The sequence below is a fragment of the Petaurus breviceps genome, unplaced genomic scaffold, assembly GCF_028583685.1.
Source record: "Petaurus breviceps papuanus isolate PSGF00001 unplaced genomic scaffold, PetGlider_PUasm1.0 126, whole genome shotgun sequence".
Lineage (NCBI taxonomy): Eukaryota > Metazoa > Chordata > Mammalia > Diprotodontia > Petauridae > Petaurus > Petaurus breviceps.
In genome coordinates this window covers 38,218,906-38,242,831 of record NW_027185655.1, presented here as the reverse complement: position 1 = coordinate 38,242,831, position 23,926 = coordinate 38,218,906, and the positions used below count along the sequence as shown (strand labels likewise).

Sequence of the window (23,926 nt, the reverse complement as noted above, 5' to 3'; positions counted from 1 at the left end):
CTCTATTCACTGCACCACCTAGCTGCCTCTAGTCTGTTTTTTAAGGTGTTATTTTCTTCAGTATTTTTTGGACCTCCTTTAGCAAGCTGTTGGCTAATTTTTCATGACTTTCTTGCATCACTCTCATTTCTCTTCCTAATTTTTCTTCTACTTCTCTTACTTGATTTTCAAATCCTTTTTGAGCTCTTCCATGACCTGTGATCAATTCATATTTTTCTTGGAGGCTTTTGATGTAGGACCTTTCACTTTGTTGTGTTTTTCTGGTTATAAGTTTTGATCTTCTTTGTCACCAAAGTAAGATTCTATAGTCTGACTTTTTTTACACTGTTTCCTCATCTTCCCAGACAAATATTTGACTTTCTAACTCCCTTCCAAGGTAGGACCCTGCTTCCAGTAGGGGTAAGGATGAGGGTGATTATACTGTTGCAGGATGCAGGGGTTTGTTTCAGCCACTGGATCCCCCATTGTCTATGGGCCCAGAGCTCCAGAAGCAGTTGCTACTGCTGCTGCTGCTGCTATCACAGCCATCACCTCCTCTGCTGTCCTGGGGCTGGGATCACACTGCACACTCCTCTTTCACCCAGGTCCCACAGAGTTCCCCCACTGACCTTCCATGCTGTTCTAGGTATTTGTGTGTTGAGAAGTCTGGAAACCACCACCGCTGCCAGCAATTCAATACCATGAAACCTGGTTCCAGTCCCATCTGAGCCATGGCCCATGCCAGACTGAACTCTGCTCCCAGCCAGTGTGATATACCCTTCTTCTCAACCTTCCAGGTGGTCTTGGGCTGGAAATGTGCTTCATTCTGTCATTTTGTGGGTTCTGCAGCTCTAGAATTTGTTTAGAGTCATTTTTTTTACAGGCATTTGGAGAGATTTGGGGGAAGAATTCAAGCAATTCCCTGCTTTTACTCAGCCATCTTGGCTCCACCTATTTCCTCTTTCCTATTGGTGTTTGGCAGTGCATGTCCATAGCAATGTTACTTTAGAATATTTCTGGTTCTCTTTGACCAGAGAAAACTGGTCAGAAGAGAAAAACATGATTTACTCATTGCTATGTCAAGAGTCAACACAGAAACTAGAAACACTGGTTTTACTACTTAGCCTTCAGAGCTTTGAGAAATACCAAAGCAAACCATACTGACTACTTTAGTACAATGGGACTGGGTATGATTCACCAAAACCATATACAGATCTTCTTTTAAGGAATATAAAAGGAGTTACAGTCAATTGGAATTTTTAAAAATGCTTACTGTGGCCTTTTCTATGACCTTTATCTTTGTGAACATTGTCATTCCTATAGCACTTCTTAATTGTAATATGAAAATGATATAGTTAAGCCTTTACAAGTAGAATTGGAAAAGTAGTAGGTAGATTTATACCAGAGAACTGAGTGCAAATAAGAAGAGGGAACTATACAAATTAATACTAATATTTATATAGTATTTTAAGATTTGTAATGTGTTTTACAGTTATCATTTCTTTTTATCCTTGCAAAAAACCCAGAAAGTAGGTGCTATTGTGATGCCCATTTTGCAAATGAAGAAACTGATTCAGGCAGGGATTAAGTGACTTGTCTAGAATTACATATGTAATAAGCGTCTGAGGCCAGATTTAAACTCAGGTCTTCCTAACTCCAAGTCCAACAGTATAAAATGACAATCTCTGACATAATCTGTTGGTATCCAAAAGAATTTTGAAACACTTAAATGGTATTTTTCTTGCATCTAATTATAGTTATTTTTTTTTAATTTGTGAAATATTTCAGGAAATGTTTCTGTTTGATTTTTCTTTCAGAACTAGATATAGGCAAACTTTGGTTATTACAGGCTAATAGTCTCCAAATATATGTTGTATGTATGGGTCTCTTTTTCTGTCTTTTATCTTCTTGAGATACAGGCCTAAATAGGCTTTTCTGAGTTAAGGAGCTCACACAGTTTAGTGATTTGGGGGGTATAGTTCCAGACCGCCTTTCAGAGAGACTGGTAAATACACAGCTTTCCCAATCGATTCATGTCCTTGTTTGCATCCTATAGCAACTTTAACAATTGTCCTTTTTCTTTGTTTTCCTCATTGCTAATCTGATATGTGAGGCAGAACCTCAGAATTGTTTCTATTTGCATTCCTCCATTCGTGATTTATAGTTTTTTTTTTTTATATGACTTGATAATTTGTATTTCTTCCTTTGAAAACTCTCTACTGATATCTGTTGGCCATTTTATACTGGGAGGGTATTTCTTGTTCTTATAAATTTTTATTTGTTCCTTATATATCTTGGATATTAGAAATTTATCAGAGAAATTCTACAGAAATTTTTTTCTAGTTAACTATTTCCCTTCCAATTTTAGTGGCACTGGAATTTTTTGTGCAAAGCCTTTTATATTTTATGTAAGTAGAATTAGGCATTTTTCCTTTCATAATCCCCTTTATCTTTTGCTTAAAAATAACTCTTTACCTATCTGTTAATACAAAATATATTTTCTTCCTTGCTCCTTTAATTTTTTTATAATTTAATTTTTTTTTTAAATCTGTCATATATTCATTTGGAGCTTACTTTTGAATATGATATAAAATGCTGGCCTCTACATAACTTCTACTAGATTTCTAGGAAACTTACTTTGGCACTATACCATGAGACCTTGCTGATTGAGTCCATGGCAGTCTCAGCTGGGCCCTCCCCAATACAAGGCAATCCTTTTACAACTCTCTAATTTACTCACTACAATAACTACTCCAGACTTTTTTCTTTCAAACTGCCTTCTAGCTGAAGACCTTGCTTAAATGTCACCAAAAGAAACTAAGGCCATTTTCCAAGAACCCTCTCTTCTCCTCTCCTCATTTCATATCACTCAAATGTTCTACACTACTATTTACTCCTTCACCCCTGTCTCACATGAAGAAATGGCCCTTCTTCATGACAAAGACTACCCCTCTACATGCTTTCTTGACCTTATCCCATCCCTTCTTCTCCTGGAGACTGCCTCACCTATCATCCCCACTGTTTCACTTATTTTCAACCTCTCCCTGTCTATGGGTTCCTTTTCTGACAGATGGATTAGACTGTGGAGAAACTTAAGGCAGTTAACTAACCAGAAGGCTATTGCAATAGTCTAGGAATGGGGAGGCTAGATGTAGTGAATAGAGCACTGGCCCTGGAGTCAGGAGGACCTAAGTTCAAATCTAGCCTCAGACGTTTGACACACTTACTAATCTTATGACTTTGGGCAAGTCACTTAACCCCAATTGGCCTCAAAAACAAGCAAAAAACTCTGTCATTTGAGCTATCTATCCTTGTTGGTGATTACCTTATATTTCTCCTCCATTTCATGACTAAACTCCATGAGAAAGTAATCTACAATTGATAATTCCATTCATTCTCTGCTGAAGCATTTGCAGTCTGACTTCTGACCTCATCATTCAACTGAAACTGCTCTCTTCAAAGTTGCCAATGATCTCTTAAACTGATAGATCAAATAACTTTTTCTCAATCTTTATCCTTCTTGACCTCTCATCAGCTTTGGACACTGTCACTCTCTCCTCCTGGCTTTCTTCTTTCCTGTTTGGCCACTCCTCAGTCTCCTTTGCTGGGTCTTCATCCAGGTCATACTCACTAGCTGTGGATGTTTCTCAAGGCTTTGTCATGAGCCCTCTTCTCTTGTCCCTTTATGTTACTTCTCCTGGTGATTTCATTAGTTTCTATGGACTCAACTATTTTCTCTATGCTAACGCTGCTCAGATCTTTTTTTTTTTAGTCTTACCTTTTGTTGGCCTCCAGTATCATATTTCTAATTGTCTCTTGGACATCTCAGACTAGTAGATAAGTAGTAGACATTTCAGACTAAATATTTCTGAAGCAGAACTCATTATCTTAAGCCCCAACTTCATCTTCTAACTTCCATACTATTGATAGAAGTTTTTAATGGGAAAGGAAACAGTGGAAATAAAAATTGAAGTCTCAAATGCTAGCCTGGATTTTATTCATTAGGCATCAGGGAGTCACTGAATATTTTCAAGTTGGAAAGCAGCAGCAAAATAATAATCACTAGTTCCCATTTATAAAGCCCTTTACAGCTTACAAAATATTTTCCTTGTGCTAGTCCTGTGAGGTGAAGTAGTGAAAAGTAATCATTACCCTAATTTTTGAGATGAGATTTAGAGGAAAGACTTGAACTCAGGTCTTTTAAAAAAATAATATTTTATTTTACCCCATTACATGTAAAGACAATTTTAAACATTTGTTTAAATTTTCTTTCTCCCTTCCCCCACCTCCAAAATAGTAAGTAATTTGTTATACATTATACATGTTCAACCATGCAAAACATAGTATTCATCTTGTGAAAGAAGATACAGACACAAAGGAGAAAATTAAACCACGAAAAAAAAATACAGAAAGTGAAAAATAGTATGCTTTGATCTGCATGTAGACTACATCAGTTCTTTCTCTGGAAGTGTATAGCATTTTTCATCCTGAGTCCTTTGGGATTGTCTAGTTCATTGTATTGATGAGAAGAGCTAAGTCAGGGGTTGGGAACCTGTGGTCTAAGATATTCCCTTGTAACCTTTCTGTTTTCTCTAAAGTCATTAGGCACGTAATGACTCTCTTGCTGGAGCAATAGAAAAAGGAAGCTTATAATACAACTTGTGAATATTGCATGTTGTAAACCAATAGATACAATATGTTTTTCTTTAAATTAATCAAATGTCCTTTTAGCTGATTGACAATTTACTTCTTGGTGAGTCAAAGTGGTATTTCAAATTCCTCTAATTTTTATCAGGGTGAGAGATGAAAACATGGGATAATGGACAGGTGCCTAGTCTTCAAGTCAAGAAGATATGGGGGCAAATCAATCAATTAATCAAACAACAGACATCTATTAAATACCTGCTATTTGGTGTGCAGTATGTAAAATGCTCAGGAATACAAAAGAAAAAGTGAAACAGTGGTTACCTAGGTAGAAATGGAGCTTAGATATAACGAGTTTTCCACCTTCAGAGAACCATAGAGAGGTTTACACTTTTCCAGCATCTCCTTCAGCAAGGTACACAGGGTGAGTGGATTCTAACATTATTTCTTGGTTCTTCCTGTTGAATAGGATCAGGTTATTGGCTAGTAGTACCACCTAGTGGTAAAACATGGTCACTGTGGAGTGTCTGTGTCAAAGGAAGTCTATTTTTTAAAATAAAAGTATTTATTAATTTTTTTCAAAATTCATTTCCACAAGATTTACAAATATTTTCCCCATCTCTCCCTTACCCCCACCCCAAGGTAGCAAGCAAACTGAATACCCCTTCCCCTAATCTGTTCTCTCTTATTTACTCCTCCATCCCCTGCCTTACTTTCTTGTAGGACAAGATGGATTTCTATACCCCATTGCCTGTATATCTTATCTCCAGTTGCACATAAAAACAATTTTTAACATTTGTTTTTAAAACTTTGATTTCCAGATTCTTTCCCTGCCTAATTATTTTTGAGCCAGTAGAATAGGTCTGGAGTTAGGAAGACCTAAGTTCAAATCCAGTTTCAAATACATTGTGTGGCTCTGGGCAAGTAATGTAACCTTAATTTTCCTCAGTTTTCTCAATTGCAAAATGGGAATAACAATAGCATCTACCTCCCATGGTTATTGTAAGGTTCAAATGAAATATTTGTAAAGCATTTACCACAGTGCCTGCAATATAGCTTGTATTATTATTATTATTTTGGTATAGATCCACCTAAGGGACTTTTGTTCTTGCTACTCCCCTCCTCTTTTCATTTTCTTGCTTTTTTTTTTTTTTGGAGGGGGAAGACAGGGCAATTGGGGTTAAGTGACTCACCCAAGGTCACAAGGTGAGTAAGTATTGAGTGTCTGAGGCCAGATTGTCTTTTCATTTTCTTGGGAAACTAAAGGTTCTTAGGAATATCTAGCCTTAAGTCAGATGTTTGTCTGATGATGGGGATTCAACCCAGACATAAGGAATGAAAAAGCAAACAGATAAAGGCTTATGTTCTCTATCTAGCTAACACTCCCAGTTGCAACCCAAATGCCCCTTTGTTGTTCTTTATATGTGATGTTCCATTTCCCATCGCCCTGTCTTAGTATAGGCTGTTACCTAATGCCAAGTATATACTTCTCCCTCATCTCTGCCTCTGAGAGTCTCTAACTTCCTCAGGATTCATCCAGATAATTCCTTTATCTCCTGTCATGATCTTGGAGAATTGTCAAGAATCACCAAGGATTCTTAGTTCTCTCCCCCCCTCCACCCCCACCTTTTGCTTTGTATTTACTTATCTGTGTGCATGTTATTTTCTCAAAACTGAATATTACCTTCCTGAGGACAAGGAATCTTTTATTTTTGTTTATCTCCAGTGACAAGCACAGTGTCTCATACATAGATAGTGTTTAATAAATACTTACAGAATGAATGAATGACAAGTTCTGTATTTCAAAAGAGCTTGGCTCCTAGAGGTGGAAATTGTCCTTCTACAGAGAAATATCCCAGATGGTGAGGGCTCTGGGAACTGACACACCCTTCACATGGGGATAAAAGCATCTAAGAAATTTTCGCTCATGTGATAAGGTCTTTGTAGGTCTTTTTCTGTTTTCATCCTTAAAAAAGCTAAAGTTTAAGTCTAGACTCTAAGATAAAAGAGAAATGATAGAGATCATTCCTCATCTTCTGAGAAAAAGGTGGCACTCTAAAAACAAAACAAAACAAAAACTCTAGCTATGGTCAGAAGCTGGAAGTAGATAGCAGAACAATAATGATGTGACTAATGAAATATCTAAGCTGTGATCATGAGATCACCCTTTAGAAATGGATAGCAGACACCAGCTGAGTCATTCCTGGTTGGGACTACATGCCTGGCAGTGAAGATAAGCCATGCAGGACCACCAGAGACCAAGCCCAGTAGATATTGTCAAAGATATTGGTGGTCCTGCCATTTTGGAGACTTGAGTTGCCCCTTTGTGTATAAGACCTATCTGATAGTACATGTTCCCTATGTATGTGTCCCTCCATGAAGATTCCCTAGGTGTGTCCATTCTTACTACTGATGGTTATGTATATTTGTGGAAGAATGTGCCTGGCTCATAGGCAAAATGATCTTTGCCTACTCCTTATACAATTTTACCAAATGCCTTGTTTTGAACTAATTATGTCCTTTGTCTGATTAGTATAAGGAAATGATTCCGTGGGGGCTTATGAGCTATGGTTTTGAGCAAATGCACATCTACATAATATTTTGAACTTGAGACCACTTTTCTGGGGGACTCTACATGAGAGAAGGGGTACTCCAGATGCTACCACATGCTATTCATAACATCTGCTCCTATCTGTCTCTAAGGTTTTCTTTTGTTAGCATCACAGCCCCTGTTCAATGTCAGCTTGACACCATGGCAGTGATTTGGAATTCTGGAGTTAACTCACTGGAAGAAGCAAGAACTTTTTTGCTATGAGAATAGACTCTACTTTGAAAGGCAATTCATTTGTCCTGTCACTGAGCCCTCCATCCAGTTTAATCTTGGAAGCTCATAGTTTTAATTTGGGAATAAATTTATTGCTTTTGGAAATGAAACATTGCAGAATTTTTTTTCCCTGAGCATCATCACAAAACCAGAACTTCTAATGCATGTGCTGCTGGCCATAGCTCTATCAGTCCCTCACAATGTTTTTTCCTTAGTAGATCCTGCTCGCCCTGGGAGTGGCAGTTGATTTCTTTCAAAGTATGCACAGCTTTTGTCATGCTGATTAACGAGGACCACACTGACCCCAAAGAATGCTTTTTCAATTCAGTATGCCCTGAAGAGGACTGAGGCAAAGTTCCCTCCCATTTCATTAAAGGCTGGAAAATAGCTCACTACTTTCTCCTTCCTTCTCCCTCTGCCCCCTCCCCCCAGGAAAAAGTTAGGATAAACCATCCCACTTCCTTATTTGTCCAAATAAACCAATATAAGAACATGTAGCTCTGGTTCTCTTTGTGGTTAAGATTTGAAGTTGGGGCTTCTAATTCTCATTAATGGTCAGGATCAGTCTGCTAACTTTGAACATCAAGCTAGCATTTTATGATTCTTCATGTGTTTTCTTTTTAAAAAGCAATTAAGGATAATCGAACAAATCAAAGCTCTTCTGCCAAATTTGCTTGTTTTTCATCCTTTCTCTAGTCTTGATTCGAAGTTACAAGCTGAGAATATTTTTGCTATTTTTGCCTGTCTTTGAGACAAGTCATCTGTTAGGTAATGAAGTTTGCAAGGTGGCAATGATAAAGAATATGTGTCCCCAGGGTATATAACAAGAATGAGGAGGGGAAGGAGAAACTCAGGAAGTCAAAACTAGACTGTCTTACACAACCCACACCACATTTTAGGGAGAATATTGTTTAACTTGGTCATGTCCTAAGGAAAGTGTCCAAGATGTGATTAGTTTTCATCAGTAACAAAATTATGGATAATAAAATAGTTTTTATATAGTTAACCTTAAGGTTTTCAAAGTGCTTTACATGTTTCTTTTGTGAATCTCTCCACAACCTCGTGAGGCAGATGTTTTTATTAATCCTATTTTACAAATGAAGGAACTGATGCATGGAGATTAAGTGACTTGCCCAGGGTCACACAGCTAATAAGTGTCTGAGACCAAATTTGAAATCAGGTCTTCCTGACTCCAGGTCCAATGTTTTATCCACTGCATACCCCTGTTGCCCATAGAAGGCAACTAGCACTATCCAAATGTGGAATGGGCTGCCTCAGGAGGTAGTGAATTCCCTATCATAGAAGGTATTCAAACAGAAACTAGATGAACACATATGTATTTAATAGGTATGTGAAAGAAGGAACTTGTGTTTTGGGTAGTGGTTGCATGGGCTGACTTTGCAGTCCCTGTGTGCAGTATTTGGTGAGTGTAACACTGTGCTGTGGTTCTGTTTTTCATTCTGCTGAATTTGAAATGTGATCAGAAGCCATTTCAAATTCATTCTTGATATTGAAACCTATTTAAGTGATAGGAATATGCCTGTTCCTTTCTCAACACATATTCCTAGCAAAGGGAGTGTGATGATCAGAAAGAGAGCACAGGACTTCAGGGTAGGAAGAGCTGGATTTGAATTCAGCCTCTAATTCTTTTTGGCTATGTTAGTACAGGCAAATCACTTAACCTCTCCATTTTCTCATCTGCATAATGGAAATAATGTCTATATTACCTCCCTCACTGGGTTGTGAGATTCAAATGAAATTGTATATGTGTAATTTTATAATAGCTAGGTGACACAGTGGATAAAGCACAAGGTCTAGAGTCAGGAGGACCCAATTTCAAATCCAGCTTCAGACACTACAGTTGTGTGACCCTGGACAAGTCATTTAACCCCTTTGCCTCAGTTTCCTCATCTGTAAAATGAGCTGGAGCAGGAAATGGCAAACCACACCAGTGTCTTTTCCAAGAAAACCCCAAATGGGATCATTAGAAGTTAGACATGACTGGGAAAAAAGAATGAACAACAATAACAATTTTATTAAGGGCAAGAGCAAATACCATATGAAGCTTAGAGAAGCTGATTTGCCACAGGACTTCACTATGGAGCTACTCATTAAGAGAAATTGTAAAATTCCTTCTAATTTTGCATTGCTCTTGGAGGAAGAGTTCTTCAAGAAGACTCATTCTGGAGCCACAGAATCTGGGTTCAAATGCTGCCTCTGTCACCACCTGAAGGACCTTGGGAAAGATACTTCAGTTTCTTTATCTGTAAAATAAGGAGGTTGAAGCAGATGGCCTTGGATTTGGAACTCTCCTTCCAAATGTCGATCTGTGTTCCTAATTGAGTGAAATGTCTTCTCATTTGTGAATTTGGTAGGTGTTCAGCTTTGCAGTCTATTTACCATGTGCTAAATTTGTACATGTCTGAGAAACCATTTGGCCAAGAATAAAAATGACATTTGAAAATAGTAATTTTTTCAAGGTAAAATTTCATCTTTATTTGAAAAAGGAAGGTAGACTTCTCTTGTTGATTTTGTAGAAAGTGAAGGCAACTGTCATCTTACTACTCTGGCTAATAAATGCACTCATTGAGTCTGACTTAAGCTCTAGTTACTTTGACAGGATTTAAAGTAGTAAGACAAATGTGAATAAAATGAAATTAGGTCTGTAGGATTCTGAATAATAAAATAAAGATTAAGATGGTGATATTGGTCCCTCAAGTGCCGGTATTTAAACTTTAAAAATCTATCAGGAGAGAAGATTAAGTGGTGTTTCTTTGGTCCTAAGAATGTAAAAGCTAAGACTAAAATGTTCCTTTTCCCCCACAGGTTTGAGATGTAAAGAATGATCCTTAAAGACATTAAATGACTATTAAATTCTCTTCAGTATGTAAAGGATTTCCTACAAAGTACTCGGAAGGGATCCCTGAGTTTATACAATACTATGCTAGTATCTTCCTCATAAACAAAGGGGGATTTTTTGGAAAGCTTTGCAAAAGAGGTGAGAGCACACACACACACACACACACACACACACACACACACACACACACTTCCAGCAAGTGGTAGTATTTGTGTTTTTAGTCTATATCCATAGTGTTTCTGAAATCAGTCTCCTAAGTAAGAGTTTAATGGAAGGAAAAATTAATTCATAAAACATTTTAAATTCCTTAGTTCTCTCTAGAGGAAGCATAAAGCAGCCACTCTTTGATGTCCTCTCTGTGAAGTTTCAACCACTCAATGTTATTCTGCACTGTTTCCAGAACATTCTCTCGAGAAGCTGCTCCTGCTCCAGATTCAGGGTATTTATCAAAAAAGGTTTTTATCTAGAAAAGAGAAAGGAAGAATTAAAAACAACAACCCATCCTGAGACTAATTAATTTTCTAGCTTTTCAGTGACCATCTATAGATGGTGACTCTGGATCCCTTCTGCCCTAGAATCTGGACCCACCATAAATAGACTTCCAAGTTCAGCTTCCAAGTTGAAATTCAAATCCTCTTAGGTCAATACTTTCCAAATCTTCCAACCCTAAGCAACTCTATAGTACACATGATGGCACCTTGCACCCCACAGGTCAGCATGCCTGTCTCTGGTTTCTATTGGCTGCTGAAATTTGAGTGTATATGTTAGGTCCTTTCCTTCTATACTAAGGCAACTTCTTCCTAGTGTAGTTTTGCTGGTAAATTTCATCTCTAGGATAGAACATAAATTTAGAGTTGGAAGAGATGTCAGAAACCATTTAGTCCATGTCTGTATTTTGCAGAGGAAAAATGAGCTCCATGAAGATTAAATGATTCATTCCCAAATAACAAAAGTAGTGAGTGGCACTCATAATCCAAAGCCAGATCATAAAAGTAGGGTTTGGATTTCAAAGGGTCATAGATAAAAAAAAAAGAAAGACTTTTGTGGTCATCTACTTTTATGGTCATCTTACATGGCTAAGACTTTCAGGGTCATGCAACACCCCTTCCCCTACACACACACTCACAAATTTTTACAGATGGGGAAGGTGAGGCTCACTGATGTTAAGTGACCTGCCCAAGGCCACAAAGGTAGTAACTATCACAGGCAGGATTTGAACCTTGAGTCTTTAATTCCAGAGTCAATGTTCTTTCCATTATGTCCCTGTCCAGTGCTTAACTCTGTTTTGAGGATTTCTTACTTCAGGGTCTAAGAGCATTTTAAAATGATCTTCCAAAGATTCCAAATCCCTAAACCCCTTTTTGGCTTGTTCTTAATTGTTCCCCAAATACACAAAGAGTCTATCCCTGGAACCATAGTGTCTATAATCCTCAATCCAATAATAAAACATGGGATACTAATTACAATAATTTTGTAAAACTTTCAAAATTGTGTTTCTCAGAGTAAACATGCCCCAAAGTCTTTTTTTCTGTCTTCCATCAGACAGAAAGACACACAGAGAGAGGGAAAGACAGAGGGAGGGAGGGAGGGAGAGAGAGAGAGAGAGAGAGAGAGAGAGAGAGAGAGAGAGAGAGGAGGGGAAAGAAGGGAAGGATAGGGATACCTATGAGGGATAAAGAGATTTAAACCTTTGGTTTTGAAACACTAAGCACAAGAAGTCTCAATGGAATCTAATCTTGGACAAATCACCCCAGAGCAAAAGGGTCATACCTCCCAAAGCAAAAGGAGCAACCTTGGTTCCTTGGCAACCTAAATAGGCCCATAGAGCTGTCTTAAAGGCTCTGAGACCTTAGATTTTTGCCTTGTGGTATGCCAAATACTTTGTGGTATTATTACCCTGTGGTATTTCTAAATAGAAAAAAAAAACCCTATATTTTCTAAGATCTCACCATCTCTTGACCTCATCATATCTAACCCTGTGGCATTGCAGGGAGGAAGTTCAATAGAAGACTAGTCCAGGCTGTCTTTGAAAAAGAGGAATATTGGGTGATAGTTAAGATTCATACCTGCCAGAGCTGGAACTCAGTGTTAAATGGTTCTGCTATTGTCACAATTCGGCCAAGGGTTCGGTCATTGATAGTGAACCTGAAAGAAAATTCAGGAGAGCAAAAGACAGTATTAAGGGCATAGAATTCTGAATTAGAGATTTAGATTCAGAAGGTATTTCCATCATGGGGGAGGGGAGAGGGTTTCTTTTTAAAGCAATTGTCAAATTACTAGAAAGTCATAAAATCACCCTATCTCAGAGACCAACCTGTCTAAGCTGTCTCTAATGCCACTGTTAAGCACTTTACAATTCTTATCTCATTTTATCTTCCCAACCTCCCAACCATGGAGGGTAGGTGCTAATTAGAGTCATGCTGGGATTTTGAGATCAACTGGAATAATCCAGTCCAATTCAACAAGCATTTACTGAGTGCCTGCTAAATACAAGGCTCAGTGCTATGTGAAAATAGTCCTGCCCTCAAGGGGGAGAGAAGGGAAGGGCATTTATTAAGTACCCACTAGAAACAGCTAGGTGGTGCAGTGGTCTGATGTCTGGAACTCATTTTCCTGAATTCAGATCTGGCTTCAGACACTAGCCATGTGACCCTGAGCAAGTCACTTAACCCTGTTTGCCTCAATTTCCTCATTAAGGAAATGGCAAACCACTCCAGTATCTTTGCCAAGAAACTATGTACCAGGTACTGTGCTAAGCATTTTACATATATTATCTCCTTTAATCATCACAACAATTCTAGGAGCTAAGTGCTATATTAACCTCATTTTGCAGTTGAGAAAAATGGAACCAGAGTCCACACAGCTAGTAAGTTTCTGAAGCTGAATTTGAACTCAAGTCTTCCTGACTCAAGGCTCTCTTAGCTGAGGAAGAAACTTCCTTTCTACTGGCTGCACTCCCCTTATTACATGGGTAAGAAAACAGTCCTACAGGAGCAAAGTGACTCTTCTAAGATTATATAGTTAATTGTTGGTAGAACTAGACTGAAAACCTGGGGCTCCTGACTCACTACCCTCAGAAAAAGTTAGGGAAATGATAAAAAAAAAAAGTTATACTCCTTTTATGCCATTTAATAATTCTTCTTTCCTAGGAGAAAATTCAAGCCACTTGTGAATTCTCTTTTATGGATCAGACAGCTGGGAATGGGAAAGACCATAAAATTCCCAAAAAGGTCTCCAAGGACATTCTCCAACTTGGGAAAGGCTTTATTGTAAGCAGTCCATTCAGCATATAGGCACTGAATGTGTAGAGCCTGCCTTAGTCTGTTTACATCCAATTCAGCTTAATAGACTAAGCTTCTACCATGAGTCAGGAACAAAGACAAAAATGAAATCTTCCTTTGTTGAACACAACTCCACCCTTCCCTCCCCTAATTGATCTGTGAGCAGGAATTTCAGCACAACTCCACCCTTCCCTCCCTTTATTGATCTGTGAGCAGGAATTTCAGCCTAGGATAAAATCGCTGCTCCATTCTTCCCTGTCCCCTTCCCCCCCACCCACCTACCAAATATTCCCCATCTCCACCCATTCTAGGTTCCCTGTCCCTCAGCCTAGGGAAAAACTTTGTGGGCTTGGGAAAATTCAAATATACACTGATCGATCACTGATTGTAGTTTCAGCTTATGTAACCTGAATATTGTAATCTCTTTAAAAACTGGCACATTGTCCATGCCAACTCACTGTCTGATCTGGGTATGTGACCCCAGCAGTCCTTCGGTAATAAAATCCACTTCCAAATTTATTCTCAGGGATCTTCTGTCTCTCTCTTTTGTGCTCTACACTTTCCCTCAAGGAACTTATATTCTACTGGGCAGGATGGAGTCAGGGGGCAATTACAAGCATACCACATTTTTACATGAAAAATTACTATGAGGCAAAGAGTACTAAACTGAGGAAATGCCTTTCCCAAGGTAAACCAGGCCAGTTTCTCTAAGACAGACAGATGTCCCATCTGATTTTTCCTTCTAAAGCAGATGTTCTTAAGTTGTAATCTATGAACTTTTTTTCTTACCATATTTTAATAACTATGAATTTCCTTTGTTATCCTATGTATTTTATGTATTTAAAAACATCCTGAGAAGGAGTTCATCAGAGTGTCAAAGGGCTAATATTGCTGTAGCATAGCAGCAGGTGGGATGTCAGTACAGATCATCAGACTGGGTGGTGCAGCATATAGGTGTCAGCTTTTCGAATCTTGGGATGCTAGATTGAGAATTGGAAAACACCTTAGAGGCCACAGAGTTGAACCCTCTGATTTTACTGTTGAGAAAATCAAGGCTAAAAGGAGGTAAGTAGTTTGCCCAAGGGCACAAAGTCAGTGACAGAGCCTAGCTAAAAGAGAAATAGATCAATCAGATTTGCTACAGGTTGATGACTTTTTGGCCACAGTCACTCTTGAAAACTAAGCAATAAGACATTTACAAACTACATTTGTTTGAGTGAAGATGCCATCTTTAGTAAAACACAGCTCAATATAGGTTAAATATTGCCAAAAACTTTGTAAACTTTAGCAAGCAATGGAGTTGGGGGTGGGGTGGGGGATAAACTTTTTTTAAATTGTGAATTTTTCATATTTTTTTTCCAAATTGAAGGAATGTTAGCTAATTTCAAATTTTCATGGCTACATGTGACTTTATACTGAATTTTTCCTTCTTGTGTCTAACTTTAGAAGCAAGATTAAGTTAGTGTTGTGTGAACTAACATGGTTAAACTGAGACAACCACTTTCATGCTTACAGATAAAAAGGAAGGAAAATACCAATTACTTAAGAATCAAAAAATGAAGGAGAAATTTTTCAAATGTGCAGTGTTAACATCAAAAAAGGCAAGATGTTGGATTGGATCTTCATGGGCAGGAATTGTAGAGAATAGACTATAATTTCCTTTTCCGCCTCCTCCTTCTTTTTTTCCTCCTCCTCCTCCTCCTTCTCCTCTTCCTGTTCATTATTTGTAAGACTTAGCAGTATGACACAATGAGATCTCAAAGATTATAAAAGTGATTTTGTCATGGAATCTTTTTATCTTTACTCTGAGGCTGCTAGGTAGTACAGTGTTTAGACCCAGGGTTTGGAAGATCTGGCTTCCAATCTAGCCTCATATACTAGCTATGTGACATTGGAGAAGTCATCTAACCTCTGTGTTTCCTCATGTGTAAAATGAGACTGGGGAAGCTAGGTGGTATAGTGGATAGGATGCTGTAATAAGAATGTAAATTTTAAAGATCTTCGCTGCCCCTAGGCTAATGTGCACCTGAAGCCTGGGGTGGGGGAGGCTTGTTTTTCAGTAGATACTTCTTGATTGGCCAGTGAGTCAATAAGGTTGTTACATTCTCTGAGCCAGGAGAAGGCTATATAAGCCCTGATGTGTAGCTTTGTTTTGGGGACTCACTTTGAGAAGTGTTCTGTGATTTGATCTGAATTCTGGGAAGCCGTTGTTGAGAGTCCCCCGGCTTTGAAAAACCCAGAATGTGGAAACCCAGATGTTGACTGGGTATGGATGTAATGGTTGGACAGTTTGGAAATCTGTCTACTTGATGTTTCTGTCTTGATAATTATGCCTGTATACTTTGAGGTTCAGGGTGCTGACCTTTTCTCCTGAACAAGGTAAACGATATATGTCTGACTGATTAAAGTAAGCTTGTTAACCCATTTTGAGTTGCTTTCCTTTAACAAAGCAGATCCAACAACCTGTGGTAGCTGCAAACCCTGAGGACACTTGGGGTGCTTGCTGCTACAAGATGCCAGCCATGAATTCAGGAGGATCTAAGTTCAAATCCAGCCTCTAATACTTACTAGCTGTGTGACTTTGGGCAAATTAATGAACTCTTGTTTGTTTCAATTTCCTCATCTATAAAATGACCTGGAGAAGAAAATGGCAAACCACTACAGTATCTTTGCCAAGAAAACCCCAAATGGAGTAATAAAGAGTTGGACAGGACAACTGAAAAACAGCAAAATGGGGGCAAAAGTAGTCCCTATCAACCACTAAGGATAATATGCAATAATATTTGTAAAGCATTTTGCCAATCTTAAAGCACTATATATGCTAGATATTGTTACTATTATTTTACACATATTGTAGTCATTTTTAAAAGCAATTATCATAGTTCTCTAAAGTCCTTACCATTGCAATATTACTAAGGCCATGCAAAGAAAAAATATTTCTAGGAGAGCATCAAGCCTGCTGCCTTAGAAGACACTATTGAAGTTGTTTCCATTTATGTCCCTTTGAATGAGTTTCTTATTCACACATAAAATTAAAAGGGAAACATCAAGTTTTATCCCTTTGTACTATTGTTATTAGGGAGTTCATTGTACACTGGGGTTTCATCCTAAACTTTAGTGGGAAAAGCAAAAAAGAAGTAATAATCCTCTAGCAATCTGGAGTTCTGTGGCTGTGTCTCAAGCTGGCAAGGATGTTGCTAACATGATCATCAGATGTCCTTCAAGACGCATCACAAAAATCAAAGAAGCTGACAATAAATTGTGTTTAGATAGACGCTGCTAAAAATAGCCATTTTGAAGTTTGAGAAAAAAGATAGAAGCCTGAGGAAAAAAAAGTTTTTTTTTTTCCTTGGGTGAAGCCTAGCTCAATTTTTGTTCAAACTTATTTCAGTTCTCATGGAGAAATTAATATTTATTCAAGCTAGTTGTAATTAGATTGTTCTCACCTCCTGGTTTTTTTTTTTTGTGGTTGTTCCTTTGTTTTTTGTCATGGGCATATGGTTGTCATATAATTTCACATATTGGACCATTTCAAATACCACATGAAAATTAGGTCATTAGACTGTGAAGAAATGTTAAAGGCCTTGGGCCAGTCTGGTCAAATTAGAGACATAATTTGGGTCATGGTGAGAAAAATCATAAAACAGAGAATTTTTCCCTGGTAAACTGAACAGTGAAAAAAGGAAAGGAAGAAAAGGACTTATCACTGTAGTAGTTGATGTTCCTTATGTTGCTGGTATTATTCGCTGTCATTTAGCTAGGGTGCTATGGAAAGGAGTAAGGAGGTAAGGAAGGGAGGTGGTGATAGAAGTAAATGCCTTTGATATTGCCTATTACAATTGCCCCCAACAGCAGAAAACTCCAATGTTTACAAAATAATTTCCTTACAACAGCATTTTGAAATGAGCAATACAACTAGTATCACCTCCGACATACAAATGAGAAAAACTGAGGCCCACAAATGGTTAGTGACCTGCTCAGTCATAATAACAGTTACATTATAATATAGGTCACCTAATTCCCATGGGTGTTTTTCCCATGATGCCAAACTGATTTCTCAAATTGAGGATGGCAGAAGGTCAATGATCAATTCTGATAAGTTGATAGATAGATGATAGATAGAGATAGATAGATACCTATTGCTACCTACTACCAACTTCTATGCCTCTATTGAATAAGCCTGAAATTATGAAAGTCTTAGATCAAGAGCATTGGAATGATTCTTCTACATGAAGGAGAGATAAAAGAAAGGAAGGCTGGAGAAGCATTTCTCCTTTCTTTCTTACTAAACCTTTCTCCTTCAGAGTTTTCTTCTTCATAAAATGTGTTATAGAATAGGATATATAACTCTTTTGTCATGTACTGCTCAGATACATCAAAGATAATTACTGGGTTAAAAAAAAGTATTACTGGGGCAGCTAGGTGGCACAGTGAGTGACAGTGCCAGCCCCAGAGTCAGGAGAACCCGGATTGGTTCCACCTCAGATACTTAACACCCACACCCACCCACCCACCCACCCACACACCACACACACACACACACACACACACACACACACACACACACACACACACACACACTGGCCGTGTAACCTTGGGCAAGTTACTTAACCCCAATTGCTTAAAAAAAAAAAGTATTACTACTTCTGCTGTTGCTGCTACTGCTGCTACTAGTACTACTACTGCTGCTGCTACTACTATTTTTAGGTCAAAATAGAGTATAAAGAGATGTGGCTCATATTAGTAAAGGAAAAGTTTGAGCACTGATATCATGAAATTAGCATTTAGATCTGGAAAGGGCCTTAATAGTCATTGCTCATTTTACAGCTGAGGAAATTGAAGTTCAAAAAGATTGGTCAAAGGACCACAGAATCATGGACAGAGTTGGAAAAGACCCTAGCTGCTATTTAGTTCAACCCATTCATTTTACGGAGAAATCAGAGATCACAGATGCAAAATTGTAAAGTGCTTTAGTTCCTGTCTAATTTTACACCTTATTTCAGAGATCAGAAAACTGAGATCCATTTACATAAGTCATAAATTACAGACCTGAAATTTGAATAGTCTGGTGTAATCAATAGAGCACTAGAACTGGGATTTGGAAGATCTAGACTCAAAGTCTTCCTCAGATACTTACTAGCTTTGTGATCCTTGGCAAAGGAAGAGAAGGGCAAGGTATCAAGCATTGATTAAGTGCCTACTGTGTTCTAGACACTGTGCTAAACACTTTGTAAGTATTATCATGTTTAATTCCTTCAAAAGCAGCAAATCACTCTTTGGGTCTCAGTTTCTTCATCTGTAAAATTAAGATCTTGACTCAATGACCTCTTACAGGGACTTAGGTCCCTTTTAACTTTAAACCTAGGCTAACTAGGTGTTTCAGTGGATGGACCACTGAGCCTGGAGTGCAATCCTGAGTCAAGACCTGAGTTCAATATGGTCTCTGATACTTACTACCTGTGTAAGCTGGGTAAGTCACTTCACCCTGTTTGCCTCAGTTTCCTCATCTGTAAAATTATCTGGAGAAGTAAGTGGCAGAGCACTCCAGTATCTTTGCCAAGAAAATCCCAAATGGGGTCATAAAGAGTTGGACACAACTGACATGGCTAAAAAACAACACCCTCAACACCACTTAACCTAAAAAACTGGGCATCTAACCTTGGGTAAGTTACTTAACCCCAATTGCTTAAAAAAAAAAAAAGAACTAATTCTTTCAAAAAGAGGTGACATGAAGTCAACTTGGTTCTTGTTCCTTTCATGAAAAATTGCATTTTCCTTGATCTCTAAACACATACCCCTTGAGCCAATGACATTTATAGAAATAGGAGATAGTTACTACAAGAATAAAATGTCTTGGGGAGGCTAGCTGGATTCAGGAGGACCTGAGTTCAAATGTGGCCTCAGACATTTAACACTTATGAGCCATGTGACCTTGGGCAAGTCACTCAACCCCAATTTCCCTGCCTTCCCCCCTCCAAAATGCAAAGAGAGAGAGAGAGAGAGAGAGAGAGAGAGAGAGAGAGAGAGAGAGAGAGAGAGAGAGAGAGAGAGAGAGAGAGAGAGAGAGAGAGAAAGAGAGAGAGAGAGAGAGAGAGAGAGAGAGAGAGAGAGAGAGAATAAAATGTCTCTAGGCAGTCATAAGCAAAGAAAACAAAAAACCAGTCAACACACCTGTCGACTAAATATTCCCAGTTGAGTCGTATCCAGTCCCAAGCCATGTACTTGCCGTAGCTATTATATGAAATATATCGGATAATACTAAATACATCCTGGGATTTAATGAGGTTGGTGTCCTTGAGAAGTTCCAGATACCTAAAAGAAGCCAAATGGAAAAACAGTTCAAAAGGAACTTCTAATCTTCACCCTTAGCTAAATTCTACCCAGTAAGACACCAGCAATCCAATTCTTAGGACACCAACTGACATAAAATTAATTGAATGGGACAAATGATGAAAAATGTGCTTAATTCTTTCATCTCTTGTTCTATTGTCAAAGGTCAATCAATGATTCTAAAAGGTCAAAAAAAGCTAAGCTATCAAAACCTTTGAGAGCTTATTTTTGAAGTCATTCTGAGACATGAAATAAACAATAAATTATATTTTGTTTATAAAATATGAAACCTGGAGCTCAATGCACATTTGTCAAGGAATTTTTGTTTGCTTGAAAATGGCTTTTAACAACATCTACATTTAAAACATTTAGCAACATGTTTTCCTGCCCTCATCTATTGGACGAGATTCTATAAAAACCAGTTTAAGAAGCCAATATTTTCTGGAGAAGGAATGGAGGGAATATTCATATTATCACATGCAGATTCACAGTTAAATGTATTTGACTAATTTTTGGATTACACTTATGTATGTTAATGCGACATTGTTTAGCTCAGTTGTTCATAGGAGTAAAAATGAGTCCAATGTCTTGAACTCAGAATCTCCATGAACCAATTAAATTTAGTCACAGACTATAATCCCAATGATCCCAGTTAACCATCTCAGGAATGCATGTTGGTCACAAGGCAGAGTGGGTGGGAGGAAGAGCTGGCAAGATAATGTGGATAGAATGGAACATTTTCCCCTGCCACCACTGGAAGAGCCACTAAATAATCCATGTCTTATTGATACTGGTTACATTGTATGATTGGGTTTCTATGTAAAGTATAACTTACATATCATATGTTTCAGGCAAAAAAAAATAAAGATAGTAAACATCTTAACAAAGAAAGAAACATTACTGTTATGGAATTAAGAAAAAGTCATAAATAACCTTGATAAAAGAGTAACATTGTTCACAGATGCTAATCCATAAAGGAATTTTTCTTTTTCTTGAGCTAGAGAGGTATCCCGGTACTGTGAAAGCATGTAGTTCCATGAGACTTCATCACCTGAATTCTGCATTCCATATCGATACACCAGAAGACGGAGATTCACAGGTAGACTAGAAGAGACATGGTATTTCATTTGTACAATTTCTCTTTGTTTGCTTTCATCATAAGACTTCATTGCATTCTCTTGGTTCTCCTCCTAACACCTCTAACTGCTCTTGCCCAGTCTCCTTTGCTGGCTTCTTCCATTCTTTAATCACAGCTGTTTCCAAAGTCTCTGCCCTCTCTGTCTCTTTCTTTCTCTGTCTCTGTCCCTTTGATCATCTCATTCAATTTCATGGCTATCATCTTGATAAAAATGACTCCCCAATCTAATTCTCTAGCCTTGGCCTCTGTCTTGAATGCCAGACTAGCATTTCCAGTGATCTATTGGAAATTTCCACTTGGATGGTCTGTTAGCACACACCTCATACTCAACATCTGTAAAATAAATGAACTCATTTATCCCTTGAATAGTGCTTTTTTTTTTTACCCTTTCTTTTATTGACAACTTTCTAGAGGCAGCTAGATGGCACAGTGGTTAAAGAGCTGGACCTGGATTTACAGAAGACCTGAGTTCAAATCAGACTTCATACACTTACTGGGATGTGATCCTAAACAAGTACTTGAACTTCTGGTTGCCTCAGTTTTCTTAGCTATAACATGGAGATAATAATAGCATTTACCTCCCAGAGAGAGCATCAAATGAGATGATGTTTATAAAGCATTTAGTATAAACCCTAGTGCATAGTAAGTACCATATAAATGCCAGGTAGCATTATCATCATTATTATTCAGTGGCATCATACCTTCTCATCCTTGTAACATCAGCAGCATCCCTGCCTCCTCCCTCTCTCATAGCCCACATGTCTATTCACCAATTGATACAATTCATAGAGTGCCAGGCTTGGATTCAGGGAATCAAAGTTTAAACCCTACCTCAGATACTAACTTGTTGGGTGACCCTGGGCAAGTCACTTAACCCCAGCTTCCATTTCTGCATTTATACCATGGTAGCCTCATAACAATTCTTCTGACTTCTAGTTTCTTCTCCTTTCATTCCACTTCCACCATTGAAGACTGACCTTTGTCACATCATTCCATTCCCTCCCAAATCTTCAATGACTCACCACTGCTTACTAAATAAATACCAGGCTCCTTAGTCTGACACTTTAGGCTTCCAGATTCACCTCTTTGTTGTCATTCTTCTTTGTATACTTCATTTTGGCCACTACTCTCTCTACCAATTCTTCACCTGCCATCTCCCATGTCCATGCCTTTGCTCATTCCCTTATTCTGTCCTCTATATCTAAAGGTCTCTCTTACCATCTCTTGTGCTCTACCCCTCCTTTAAGGCCCAGCTCAAATATCACTTCTTCCATGAAACCCTCTTTGATTTCCATAGGTAAAAATGATTTCTCTCTTTTTTTATACTTTTCTGCAATTGCATTCCAACTTACAGATTGTAAATTCCTTGAAGATAATAATTGTTTCATTTTTTCTCTGTATACTCACAGCCTATCATGGTACTTAGTTATAACAGGGGCTTAAAAAATTCTTACTGTTTGATAAATTAATTGATTTGCATTACATTTATCTGTACACATGTCTCATCTCCCCCATCAAGTTGTAATAATAATAGCTAACATTTATGTAGCTCCTACTATGTGCCAGGAACTAAAATAAGCACTTTACAATTATTATCTCATTTGGTCCTTACAACAACCTTGGGAGCTAGGTGCTATTACGGGTGGGGAAACTGAGGGAAATGCAGCTTACATGACTTCACAGTAATACCTTCTCAAATATACCTAGTAAGTGTCTGAGGTTAGATTTGAACTCAAGTCTTCCTGACTCCCAGCCCAATACTCTAACCATTGAGCAAAAATGTCAGATGCTACTTAAGGTCAGAAGCTATGTCTTTTTATCTTCTCCAGTGCACAATGTATCCACTGAATTCATTACATGTTTTATTAATGTAAAATGAAAGAAGAGATAAGGCAAATTAAACATTGTAAATAGTCACCTAGTTCCATTTTGCCACGCCTTAAATAATTCAGAAGCTTTGTTGAGTGCATCTGTATCTCCCATCTTGCATGCTAACCCTAGAACTGAGGTACGAAGTAACCTTTGAAAAGGAGAGAAAAATCAAATATCATTGTTTAATTGTTGTAGCTAGTTAAAAAAATTAAATCAGCAAATGTTCATGTCACTAAAAGATAGATAAGGAATAACTTTTCAATATGTCCTCCTTCATCTTCCCATGTCAGAGAATCTGCCACAGGCTTCACCTGACTGCGGAGGTATTCCTAAAATAAAAAGAACCATAAAAAAAATTAGTATCCTTCACTGTTTGGTCAAGTCTCACTCATGTGATGAAAACTCTACAGAAATCAGATGATGTAGTAAATACAACTGAACTAAGACTCTTTTCTGTTAAGCTCTGAGACCTCAAACTTTTGCTTAGGGAATAGGACTGGCATCATCATGCTACACATTTGGAGTCATTTTGACCCAGCCTTGCTTTGCCACTAACCTCTTGTTATATAGTGGGCACATCAACGTTCTTCTTTGTACTATAAGTTATTCTGTCCCTCATGGTTAGGTATATTGTGATGTTCCTAGTTTCAATTTCCTCTTTTTAAAAAATGGGGAAAATAATAGCACCTAACTTGGTCCATATTTCTATGGTGTAACTACAGATGCAATGTGGTCTATACACACTATAATGTCCTCATGACAAAACTGCTATATTCCTAATGGAATTCTCCTAGGCATAGGACAACAAATGAAGATGCTTCTTTTAAAATATCATTCACTGGTAATCGTGAGAATAACTAAAGATAGAGATTGTTATATTCTGATATTAATGGAACCTTTCTGAAATTGTGCTTGAATATCAATGAGCCTATTCAACAGAGACAATATGGTTTCCTTCCTTCCTTCCTTCCTTCCTTCCTTCCTTCCTTCCTTCCTTC

At 38.0% G+C, this 23,926-nt stretch overlaps 1 protein-coding gene across 1 annotated transcript in view; it reads right to left on the bottom strand.

The window, feature by feature from the left end:
• Nucleotides 1-9,472: 9,472 nt before the first annotated feature.
• ENPEP (glutamyl aminopeptidase) overlaps nucleotides 9,473-23,926 on the bottom strand; it is a 116,599-nt gene continuing 102,145 nt past the window's right edge. Inside the window, exons 15-20 of the mRNA XM_069095165.1 lie at nucleotides 23,184-23,257; nucleotides 22,975-23,076; nucleotides 20,852-21,022; nucleotides 19,760-19,900; nucleotides 12,374-12,452; nucleotides 9,473-10,770 (exon numbers count right to left, since the gene is read on the bottom strand). Coding sequence (XP_068951266.1) covers nucleotides 10,615-10,770; nucleotides 12,374-12,452; nucleotides 19,760-19,900; nucleotides 20,852-21,022; nucleotides 22,975-23,076; nucleotides 23,184-23,257 — 723 coding nt within the window. The 3' untranslated portion in view covers nucleotides 9,473-10,614. The remainder of the gene's footprint in view (nucleotides 10,771-12,373; nucleotides 12,453-19,759; nucleotides 19,901-20,851; nucleotides 21,023-22,974; nucleotides 23,077-23,183; nucleotides 23,258-23,926) is intronic.